This window comes from Phyllostomus discolor, chromosome 1 (assembly GCF_004126475.2).
Source record: "Phyllostomus discolor isolate MPI-MPIP mPhyDis1 chromosome 1, mPhyDis1.pri.v3, whole genome shotgun sequence".
Taxonomy (NCBI): domain Eukaryota; kingdom Metazoa; phylum Chordata; class Mammalia; order Chiroptera; family Phyllostomidae; genus Phyllostomus; species Phyllostomus discolor.
Genome location: NC_040903.2, coordinates 161,883,437 through 161,896,338, shown reverse-complemented (window position 1 = coordinate 161,896,338; position 12,902 = coordinate 161,883,437). Strand labels below are relative to the sequence as shown.

General features: G+C 38.4%; 1 protein-coding gene across 1 annotated transcript in view; it reads left to right on the top strand.

Moving 5' to 3' along the window:
• Positions 1 to 12,902, top strand: part of ATP8B4 (ATPase phospholipid transporting 8B4 (putative)) — a 195,559-nt gene that overhangs the window by 146,480 nt on the left and 36,177 nt on the right. The window contains 5 exon segments of the mRNA XM_036033364.1: positions 31 to 142; positions 2,135 to 2,240; positions 9,226 to 9,277; positions 9,279 to 9,374; positions 12,134 to 12,317. Coding sequence (XP_035889257.1) covers positions 31 to 142; positions 2,135 to 2,240; positions 9,226 to 9,277; positions 9,279 to 9,374; positions 12,134 to 12,317 — 550 coding nt within the window.

Here is a 12,902-nt window from a genome sequence, read left to right as displayed (position 1 = left end):
ACTGTAGGTGTTCCCTATTTTTCAATGAAGCTTCTAGGTGCCACTGCTGTAGAAGATAAGTTACAGGAGGGTGTTATTGAAACGGTTACAAGTTTATTGCTAGCCAATGTTAAGATCTGGATCCTAACAGGAGACAAACAAGGTAATTTGAAAATGGATAATGATGTTTTGAACAGAAGGTGATATATATGGTAAAATTTTAACTAATTAGGAAGTTGAATTAGATATTTTCCCCCCAGTCCTCCATATAGGAAAAAGTCGAAATATAAAAAGGATGTTACCTGGCTGTAAAAAAAAGAGAAAATTTTACCCTTTGCAACAATATGGATGGACCTAGGGAACTTTATGCTAAGTGAAATAAGTCAGTCAGAGAAAGACAAATACCATATAATTTCATTCACATGTGGAATCTAATGACTGAACTGAATTAACAAGCAAAATAGACACAGACTTATAGATAGAGGGCTGGATGACAGCTTGTGGTGGGTGTGTTAGGGGTAGAAGGATTAAGCAAAAAGGAAGAAGGACTCATGGACGTGGACAACAGTGTGGTGATTGCAAGGGGGTGGGTATATGGAGGACACATAGTAATGGAAAAATAGAATAAAGAGTAAATAAGAAAGGATTTACTATTTAAAAATAAACAAAAACAAATTAAGAAAATATCTTCTATAGTATACCCTGTAGTCTGTTGAATTTCAACTAACTCACTTCTTAAACATAGTTAAACCTATAGACAATGATGGAATTAAAAATGTTTAACTATTGGTTTATATGAGCACTGCCTCCAATGAGGACAGAGGCTGGTATAGTGCTGAAGCACAACATTGGAGACCTTAGGACAACTCTTTCAGTCTCTTGATGCTATGTAGGGAGGTTTGGGGATCTTAGAGGTGGGATCAGGGTAGTGAGCAGGCTTTGGGAAGACTCAGAGAAGCAACCATTTATCAGATGGTATGGAAGTATTTGGGTATTTTAACACCAACCACAGCTGTACTGGTGCAGCTTGGCTGAATTCCGGGTCTTCCCATGCAGTGGTATAATGAGAGTTGACCCACTTTCAGGCATGACAAAATGCCAAGTCCATCAGAGGAAGAGTGGTTATCTTCACAATACTGTGTTTCCTAAGGAAGAAGAGGGGATCAATACGTTCTGGATCTATTGCTAGCAGTAATGGTTAAAACAAAAATGATTTTATGTTTGGCCCTCAGTAACCCAGAAATATTCAGTTAACTGGCGAACACATGTTTTTCAGATCTACCTGTTAGGTATTTTTAGAACACTGGAGGATTTTCAGATATAATAAATCTGTTATATGTTCACCCAAATCACTGGTCACAAAAAAATAAACAGCAGAAAGTTGACCTCTGTGGCGTGTTACTACAGACTTCCTGGGGTTTGATGTTGATCAGTATGCATGGCTGTTTAATTAGTTTGAATATCCACAAGTTTACTATTATTTAGCCTTAATTTCTGTGGCTTATACAAAGGATATGCTGAGATTTTATCAGTTGCCTTTCTTGACTTAGGACAGAGAAATCTAATGACTCCATAGAATTAGGTTGAGTCTAAGAACTCAATAGAATTAGAATCAAATTACTTTATTGAGAATAGAAGGGTTAACTAAATATCCTAGGCTGTATTTCTGTAACAGTAGTGGAAGGAATGCCCAATATCATGTGATTTTCCAGTCAGCTAGTAGCCACAGTCCATTCACTTAATGGGAAAATGACAACATTGCCTATGGGAGAACTATAAAAATGTCATAAGAGCATTTTTGCTGTTCAACTGAACATTTTGTGCATTGTTTTTTAATTTGCCTACCATATCAAAATTGAAAAATGGCTAAGTTTAGTATTTTAGTTCTCCAAAGGCTGTATTTGCGACCTCTGCTAAAAAATAGATGAGAAAACTGAGGACTCATAGATCTTGCTAACAATCCAGGGGTTTAGCAATTGGTAAATGTGATCATGAGAGCCAGGGTTGTGATTTTCCCTCTGCATCTCTTGCATTTGATCACCATTATGCTCTGTCTGACGTTAAGGGAACCCGTAAGGTGCAAGGAAATACAGCACAAAGGGTACTTATATTATCAAGTAATGTTCTAACTGAAATATGCTTTGTTTTGTATCAGAAACTGCCATCAACATTGGCTATGCCTGCAACATGCTGACTGACGACATGAATGAAGTGTTCATTATAGCCGGGAACTCGGCAGAGGAAGTCAGAGAAGAACTCAGGTAAGTGTTAAGGAAGGAGGAAGAGCAGAGAGGAGAGAAGGGAGAGAGAGGCAAAGGAAGATCACATAGTTGAGAAAGTAGAAAGACATTCTATAGTTTCCTGCGAGCCCTTTCTGCATGTTCCTAAAATTCTATTCATTTTGGTGACAAACTAAGACAAGTTTGACATCAGTGGTGAATTAACGTCTTCAGGCTTCCAACATTCCCCAGCTAGTTTTAAAAAAATGATTTCCAATCATTTCCACTGTTAGCCTTTAAAATTATGCATTGACAAGTAACCCCTGTTAACTCTTACATGATAATGAGTGATCACTGTTACTGAGGGCATTTGTTAAAATGCAGAATCTCTAGCTTCATTTTGACCTAAAAATTAAAAATATTAAGAATTAAGATGGGGAATACATATATAGAAATATTCATTGCTGTATCAGTTATGATAATGAAATGTTAGAAATTACTCAAATACCAGCCACAGGAATTTTATTAATTACTATGCTATATACACACAGTGGAATACTATGCAGTCATTAAAGACATTATGTATTTATTGACATTGGAAGATATCCAGGATATATTTAAATAAAAGATGAGATTATAAAACCTTGTACTGTATATGATCCCTTTTTTAAATAAAAAGTATGTATGTATATGTATGTATGTACAGGGGTGGACAAAAGTTGGTTTACAATTGTAAGTACACAAAAGCTTATTCTTGCATTATTATTTATTATTGTGTTATTTTCCATACAAACAACTGTAAGCCTACTTTTGCTGACCCCTGTATATGTATAAACACTGTATATCTATACTCATATCCATCTATCTACCTGCCCATCAAACTGTGGAGGACATACATAAAGTTGTTTTCCCCGAGTGATTAAATTATGTATGGATCATGGCTGCTTTCTTCTTTATGGTTCTTTGTATTATCTGACATGACAATAGTATTTATTCAATATTCTTACAAGTAGGAAAAAATTATCTCCATTTTTTTAATGAGAAGAAAAAGATACTCAAGGGGAAAAAATAAATAATTTCTACCTAGGCGAATTATTTCAGGACCCTTGAGGCCACCTTGCTTAACTGACTGGCAAATGATGTTTATTTCAACCCAGAGTTGGTTATCACCTCATTTTTAGAGTCTAAGACAGAGAGGCAGTGCATGGTAGAAAATTCTATGTAAGAGAAATTAATCCATTTTTAATATTACCTTTATTAATATTAGAATGAGGGAGGAAGGACATCTAAGAAAAATTATTGCTAGAGGTGCTCTATAATTCTAATCTTGGTTACTTACTGTGTTTTTCCATGTATAATGTGCACTGTTTTTGCTCAAATTTTTTGAGGGAAAAATAAGGATGCACGTTATACATGGGTATGATCATTACATACCATGGGTATAATAATCCCATGTACAATGCACACAAAATCACGGGTGCTCATTATACATGGCAAAGTACAGTATATTAAAGCCCATAGATTTGGAGATGAAATATTGAAATCATAAATTTTACCACTAACTTTTCTTGTTTTATACTTTTGAGTTCAGTGAGAGTTCGTACAAAACCAACCAAACAAAAAAAAGTGTATCAGAAGGACAGGATCTAAGTGATAATAGCTATTGGGAAGAAATGACCTAAATGCTTACATTGAAACCTTCAAATATGTTTAGATTATTTCATAAACATGGATATGTAATTTTCATGATTATCATGCATAAGGCTTATTTAGTGTCATGAAACCATTCTAGACACTTTAAGTGCTGTGTTAATTTTGCTGCCATAGCTGCTTTAGTATTGAGGGCATGCCCAGAAGTCTACAGTGAAATTCTGACATGGCTTATCAGAAGATTAATGCATTGATTACATTTCACCAACACATATATGTCTTCTGCCCAAAAGAAAACAGACTGAGAATGTAATTTTGCTTTCAGGTAACCTCACTCATTCCATGTTTCACTGAGCACAGGCTTTATTGTTAGAAAACTCATGTCTTATAACTAATTCAACCATGAAGTGTTTCCACAGCTTCTGAGAAGTATACTGGTGATAGACCTAGGATATATTTCCTACTTTTTTAAAAAGTATTTTTTATTGATTATGCTATTACAGTTTTCCCAATTTTTTCCCTTTATCCCCCCTCCACCTGCCTCCCCAACCCTCCAGCATTCCCCGCACTTAGATCATGTCCATGGGTTGTACATATAAGTTCTTTGAGTTCTCTGTTTCCTATACCATTTTTATCTCTCCCTGTCTGTTTTGTGCCTACCAATTATGATTCTTCTTCCCTGTATCTTTTCCCCTCTATTCCTCCCTCCCCCCCCTCCCAATCTCCCTCTGTGTGATGTCCATTTCTCTGATTCTGTTCCTTTCTGGCTATTTGCTTAGTTTTTGTTTTCATTGTTTTTCTTTTCTTTTAGGTTCATTTGTTGATAGTTATGAATTTGTTGTTATTTTATTTTCATATTTTTGATCTTTTTTCTTAGATAAGTCCCTTGAACATTTCATATAATAATGGCTTGGTGATGATGAACTCCTTTAACTTGACCTTATTTGGGAAGCACTTTATCTGCCCTTCCATTCTAAATGAAAGCTTTGCTGGGTAGAGTAATCTTGGATGTAGGTCCTTGCCTTTCATGACTTGGAATACTTCTTTCCAGCCCCTTCTTGCCTGCAAGGTCTCTTGTGAGAAATCAGCTGATAGTCTTATGGGAACTCCTTCGTAGGTAACTGTCTTCTTTTCTCTTGCTGCTCTTAGGATTTTCTCTTTGTCTTTAATCTTGGGTAACTTAATGATGATGTGCCTTGGTGTGTTCCTCTTTGGGTCCAATTTCTTTGGGAGTCTCTGGGCTTCCTGGACTTCTGGAAGCCTATTTCCTTCACCAGATTGGGGAAGTTTTTCTTCATTATTTGTTCAAATAAGTTTTCAATTTCTTGCTGTTGCTCTTTTTCCTTCTGGCACCCCTATAATTCGGTATTGGAATGTTTCAGATTGTCTCAGAGAGTTCTTAACCTCTCTTCATTTTTTTGGATTCTTGTTTCTTCATTCTGATCCAGTTGGATGTTTATTTCTTCCTTTTGTTCCAAATCACTGCTTTGGATCCTGGTTTTCTTCTTGTCACTGTTGGTTCCCTGAATATTTTGCTTTATTTCACTTGGGTATCTTTCATTTGTCCTTTCATTTTTCCATTACCCTCAATCAGTTCTGTGAGCATTTTGATTACCAGGGCTTTAAATTCTCCATCAGTTAGGTTGGCAATGTCCTCATCACTCAGTTCTGAGGTTTTGCTGTGTTCTTTCATTTGGGCCATGTTTCTTTGTCTTGGTGCACCTGAAAAGTTGTAAGGGGCATGGCCTTAGGTATTCACCCCAGCAAGGCAACCCTCCTTGCTGCACTGCCTGTGGGGGAGGGGCCAGAGAGGGAGAAATGCAGCTTGCCTGCTCATCTCTAGTGTACTTTCCAACAGACTCTCATGTCAGACTGGAAGTATCCCTCACCATGACAACCCCAGCCTTAGCCCACAGTCAGCTCTGAGGCTCGGTTTTCCCCTTAAGTCGGACCCTCCTGTGCAGCTCCACCAAGCTCAGTGCTCAGCCCCTGCCCCTCAGACTCCCTTACTGGTCTGGTTGTTTTGTTTTTTTCTTTATTTCCTTGATTGTTGGAGTTCCATGCAGTTTGATTTTCTGGTGCTTCTGGTTGTTTATTGATTTTAGATTGGTTGCTATGGTTTAGATTGGTTTAGATAGGTAGAAGGGTTTCTACCTATGCCTCTATCTTGGCCAGGACTCCATATTTTCTACTTAATCAACAAAATACACATTGTATTTTTTTGAAAACCTACTTGGTAAAAAGTTATTTGTTTGAATGAGCAAGGGTCACAAATGCAAATGGCTTCAAGAACAGGAAGGTAACATTAGCTGTGTAATCTGGGCAATGAATAAGACATTAGGGAGCAGTGGAGACTTTGGTAAGACGAACATCATCTTGTCCACAAACTCATACAGATTTTTTTTAATACTATGCAGGCCAAACAAAATGCATCTTGTCCCTAATTTCCAACAGCTAGTGACCCAGGCAAAACATTTTAGTAAGTTAAGTTTCTACCATAAATGGTAAAACTTTAGAGCTCTAAGTAATCTCAGAGATCTTCTAGTACACACTTGTAGAGCTGCCCAAGTTTTCATAGCTGGTGTCAACCAGTCTGACTGGTGGGTACCATTCCACCAATTTCTAACCTGGTTCAGAGGTTTAATGTCTTTAGGTCACACAGGTAGTAAGGGATGGAACTAGGGCTTGAAATAAAAATTTCATGTACTTTCTCCTTTTACTGTTGGCAGGGTAATACTGTTCCTTAACTGCTCTTCTGTCACTGTGTCTTTGTCCCAATCTAGAGACAGCCTATGACAGATTCTATGGGTAAACCTATTTGGTGTAGTTGATCAAGACTAGGGATTTAAAGGCTTGGGTTCTAGCCTGGGACTGCCACTGACTTACCAAGGGGCTAGCTGTCAGAGGCAGACCTTAGGCCTGAACCCAGGTCTTCAGGTTCCAAGCCCAATGCTCTTACATCAAAGTCAAGATTGTCTTCTTTTAAACATGATATGATTTCAATCCATTTCCTAAGAAGTCCATTTCATGTTTGAATATAGAGTGCCTTGAGAGGACTGACAAAAGGACTCTTTTCTCTACAATCTCTTTTTCTTTATAGGTTGCATACAAGCCAACATGGGCCTAACTGGGCTTTGCTTTTTTTGTGGTGGCGTGGGGCTGTGAATGCCGTGGTTGCTCCAACCATTAATGCATTTCTGCATGCCAGCATTGTAATAGACTGCCCTTCATTACAACGCCTGGAAAAAACAGTCACTCTTTTGTTTTAGCATGTGTTATTTGTATTCTGTGGTTAAGCACTGTGTGTCGTGCCTACAAAAATGTATGGTTCATATTCATTGAACGGAGTTATGATAGTTTCTGCCCTTCTAATAAATTGTTTTTGCGAAAACCAGCTGGTACTTGAAGAGCTAAGTTCCAGGAAGAAAAAGAAATGACAGCTGTAGAGTGTGGGCAAAGGTCTGAAAATGCAGGAGCCCAGTCCGGTGAGGAGGGTTGGCCTGTGTGGAGGGAGTTTAAGCAGAGTTAGAAAACACTGTCCCTTGTCTGCCTGGAATGGGTTCATGTGAGATGTTAGGAAGACAGTTTAGGGGGGAAAATCCTAAGTAAATAAAATTTCAGCCAATACTTTTATGAACTTCACCCTTCTTTGGAATGTTTTTATTCTCCAGGGGGAAAACAGAGATTGAGTCATTTATACAGAGAGTGAGAACTTCATGAAAAAGGAAACCTCAGGAGATGTTTGCTCTTTGGTGCTTTCTTAGGACCCCATTTAGGATCTCTGCAACATTGTCAGAGAAATGTTCATTTCTGAGGAATTTGTCTCTTTTGCTTTCTTCATTACATGGGATTGTAAATTTTCCTGACTATGAGGAGGATTCCCTGACATGGTTATCTGAGGCAAAAATCTGGTCTTCCCACTCCAAACAATAAATTTCATGCCTGCTTTCCTTCCCCCACCCCACCCTTGCTCCTTGAATTTCACACGTAGCAATCTGACTTTACAAACCTTTTTCTCTGATTCCACTAAATGCATGATATCATCCTTGGAGCCAGGGCTGTGTCACCTCGGGTGGCTTGGGTTCCTAAGCACAGGCTGTGATTTGGGCCCTGAACAGCAGAAGGAGATGTTGAGCCAGCAGATAAGAATTTTTTTTTGAACTTAGCATGTAAATAATTAGTGTTACATTTTCCAATAGAAAGTTGAAGACTACAGTGATTGTTTTTGTACAGGGAACACTCTCTTCTTTCGGAGGAGCTACAGCCTAAACCCATTTTATTAAACATCTTCTACGTAGGACAGATCTTTGGGGAACCATTTCATTTTGCTCCAAGCCAAAACATCCACTTTCTGGCCTGTCTCTCACTCCCCATTTTCTCCTAGGCACTTGTTTTGTACATGCAAGCTGTGGCCTGGAGTGTTGGTGGCTGGCTTTGATGCTCATCTTCAGGAAGTGTCTGCTGGGTAGCTCCCTGGCTGTGGCTGCGAGTTCTGTAGTCATGTCAGCTTGCCCTGTGTTGCTTGTCACCCAAGGGTCTTTGGAGAGGACATTTTCCTTTGTTTCAAAGCATCATCTTTGCATTTTGAAGGGAAGCAAAATGCCATTTTTAAGGATGTTGAATCACCATACATTCCTCCTCTTAGACAGCAGAGGTGGATGTGGGCAGGATTGTTCTATTGTGATCAGAGCTGGGACATTGGAGGGTGTTCTCATTTGGAACAACCCACTACACTTTGGTGTCTGTAGTTTCTTTTTCAGAAAAGTTACTCTGTTGTTTGAGCAGATGAGTAAAATTTTCACTTAAAACATTCCCTTATAATGCCTATGCTGATTTTTAAATGCTAGCATTTGTTTTATTGTCAAGTTTATTGTCCTTAGAAGCCTGCTGTTATAAGATGGATCATATTACATCATTCTACAAATTAATTAATTTATTTACTACATAGATGCCCTGGAATTCCTACAAGATGCCATGAATTTTCTTTAGCCTTTCCCTTTCATTATTTAACAATATCATATGCTAGATCAGTGATTCTTAAGCCCTTGAAATTCAGACAATCTTATATACCAAATTTATCAAGAGTCCTTAGTTCAAGGCCAGATCAAGATGGTGATTTAACTTTTAAATAATTTAGAACATTCAAGATGATTCTTTTTGTATCTGTTTACCCTCCTACTTCGTGGAATTTGGAAATTTGCTCTTGTATCTCTGTCACAAAGAATTATTAAGCTCGCTTACTGAAACTGAATCTCGTGCCACAGTCTATCAAAATCATGACAAAATGGATTTACCTCTAGGCCAGTCTCTTGTTAGAGTTAAAAGATATGCTCTGTGTACTTTGTTATGATTTACTTTCCCGCCCCTTGCCTTTAAGGAAAGCAAAGGAAAATATGTTTGGACAAAACAGAAGTCCTTCCAATGGCCACTGTAGTTTTTGAAAAACAGCAGCAGCTGGAACTGGAACCAGTTGTAGAAGAAACCATAACAGGAGATTATGCCTTAATCATAAATGGTCATAGTTTGGTGAGTGCACTTAAGACTTTTGTTCTTTTTTCTTCTTCACCCCAGTAATTGTCTCTTTTGTGCTGTCATAATGAGCTCTCCTTTTGTGTTTTCCAAACAAATGGCACTACTGAAAACAAGGCATACACCATCATTTCCTGTTTGTGAGGGGAAAGGAAACTTCTAATATATATTTCATACATTATTGCTTGAACTTCCACAGTGAAGGGAGGAGCCAAAGATATGCTGAATTCATAGAATATCAATCTTGTCCTAATGACTATAGACTGTTTAGCAGTATTGTTTAAGTGCTTTTCTAAGGGACAGTGTCACAGTTCACTGTTATTTAATTGAAATAATGCAACTGGATGAATGTATTACACTTATTGCTCCTGCTAATGTTTGTGATTTGTGGAATACAACCCGACCTTCATAGAATTACCACACCAAATTATTGCCATTAAGATACCCTGGTGGTTTTTCTAAATAGCAGCATTTTAGAGCAATGCCAAACAATTTGCTTTGATTAGGAAATCTGGTTCTTGTCGTAATAGAATAAACTTGTATTGTACTTTTAATGTAGTTCAGGTTCCAAATCTTGAACAAATATCAAAATGCTCCTCTGAGTTTCTCATTTAGAAAACAAAAGCTCTGATTACACTCCAGTGAAGTTATCATTTATATGCAAAAAAGAGAGCTAATCTCATATTTTTCTTCCACTTTGATGATCGTTTTTCTCTTTTGGACTGTGGAAAATAAATGTATCTTCTTTTAGACATTTTCTTAGAGGACAAAAGAAGTTGGATATGAGTATATTGTACTTTCCCCCGTGATCAGCTGTCTGTTAGCTCTTAGTGCTTAGAGCGTTATCCAGCTGGATTCCAGACGTAATGATGTGTTGCCCTCTACACCATGGAAAGTTACAGCGCGCAGCTGCCGGCCAAGCTCAGTTGAAAGTTTGTCCAGATGACACGAACCTCTCTCTTGCACAAACGAATAGCAACTGAAAATGATAAACCTGTCAGCTGGGACTTGGAGCTGGTGGCCTCCAACCTGAATTGCCCAGGGACCAGAATATAGAAAGAAACCCTAATGAGCTGCCCTTTGACTTTCCCTCAGGCTTGCAGAAGCCAGTGTGTGGTGGGTCAGAGTACTTAGGTGATAACATTCACTGTTCTCTCTCTGTCTCTAAATATCCTGAAAGAGCTAAGGTAGATCCTCAATAACCCCTTCAGCTTCAATGCTGGAAGCTTGTGAAACCATGAAATGTTTCACTTAAGTGAACTTTAAGAACTGACCATGTTTCTGATAATATGTTCAAAAGCCTTAAAAAATTATAATCACAATTTGCTTAAATTTAGTTGCTTTGCAGAATGTACTTGGGTCCTCTTCCTTAGAGCCAGGAAATCTAACTTTTCACTCATTGATAATAAACAAAAAGGAAAAGAAAGAAAAGGGGACTATTCTGGACCAGTTACATGCTTTCTCTTTCAGAAAGGGCATTTATATTTGAGAATGCTAACTCACAATCTCCCCTTGGAATTATAGACCTTGACAAGGCAATTATCTACCTCAGTGCATATTTTTATAGTCATTCACCGATCTTTTTATTCATATTGTTTTCATTTACTAAACATGTCATGTCCACAGTACTAGAACCTGAGGATAGGATGCAAGTAAAACATGGACCTTGCTTTAAGGATTGCCATCTGGGGGAACCACTAATCTCATAGTGGTATGGCAAATACTATAAAGAGGAATGAACACAGTGCTTTGAGAGCAAAGAGGCAGACACATTTATTTCCTTATGGGAAAGTTAGGGAAGAATTCCTGAAGGAAGTGATGTTTTCAGGTAGAGGTGACAACAGTGCAAAGGCACAGAGGCAAGAAAGAACTGTCAAATTATGGAATAAGCAGTTTGGTGTGATGGGAGTAAAGAGGAAACTTAAAGGTGGTGGTAGACGACAGAATTCAAAAAGAATATGGGGGCAATTGTGAGGAGCTATGAATATATTGTTAAAGATTCATTCAAAGATATGGTGACTTAAAGTTTATTAATTAATGTACAGCAAGATGTTTCCTAGAAGAAGATGACACAGTTGATCACAAAGTATTATACTTTCTTTTTCAGTAATTTCTTGGCACATGTAAAGGCTGTTACATATTTGGAGAGGAGCAAGGGTGGAAGTGGTTGGAAAACCCTGTCAGAGGCAGCACCTTTTTCTGCATGCCACCCTTTTGCACAGGCCTCTTCTGATTTTAATTACCATGTTCTTTAAGGGCTGACCTCCAGATTGTCTGCTTTTCATTGACCCGTGCATTAACCACTACCACAAACACTAAATATAGCAAACAACAATGCAAAGGAAACAAAAATTCCATCATGAGAACAAACAAATCACCATTTTGTTAGTTCATTCTAAACTTGGTGAGGTGGTAAATAGGTTCTGTCTTTTGCTTTTCCTTATTTTGGGAGACTCTGAAACTTCTCTGGCATTGAACTGTATCTCTCTCTAGTTAAGCATGATAATATGTCAAGGAGGACATGCAAGGGCATTGTGTCTTTAATATTTATTCTAAAATTCCTTGGTGATTAGGAGGAGCTTAATACTCACAACTATAGTTGGTTGTTGTTGCCTGTGTGACCCTGAGTCAACAATGACTTGTTGAAGTGAATTAAACTGTTTAGAAATCAGTTGAGAAGTAAGAAATGGACTTCCCCAATGATGGCTCTGATTTATTGTTTCTTGTCTTATTCTGGATTTTTTTTTAAATAATAGGCTCATGCCCTAGAAAGTGATGTCAAGAATGATCTCCTGGAACTTGCCTGCATGTGTAAGACTGTGGTGTGCTGCCGGGTCACACCACTCCAGAAAGCCCAAGTAGTGGAACTGGTGAAGAAACACAGAAGTGCTGTCACTTTGGCCATAGGCGATGGAGCCAATGATGTCAGCATGATCAAAAGTGAGAGAACCTTTGCTTGGTGGGGCATGCTGCACACCTGGAGTGCTCAGGTTCAGCATTCGGCAATATGTAAAGGAGATTCCATTACAACTTCATTTTGCTCACTGGTTCTAAAATGAATACTCTAAATCCAATGAGATCGCCATTCTTAGCATTCACTAAAAAACCTCTTTGTGGGGGAAATTGTACAGAGAGTAAGTAGCATAGATGGTAGGTAGAAAATAGACAGGGGGAGGGTAAGAATAGTATGAGAAATGTAGAAGCCAGAGAACTTATAAGTATGACCCATGGACATGAACTAAAGGGGGGGAATGTGGGTGGGAAAGGGTGTGCAGGGTGGACGGGACTGAAGAAGGGAAAATGGGACAACTGAAATAGCATAATTAATAAAATATATTAAAACAAACAAACAAACAAACAACCTCTTTGTGCCCTGGCTGGTGTGACTCAGTGGATTTAGTACCAGCCCTCAAATCAAAGGGTCTCTGGTTCGATTCTCAGTCAGGGCCCATGCCTGGGTTGTGGGCCAGGTCAGGTCTCCGATGGGGGCATGCAAGAGGCAATCAGATATTGATGTTTCTCTCC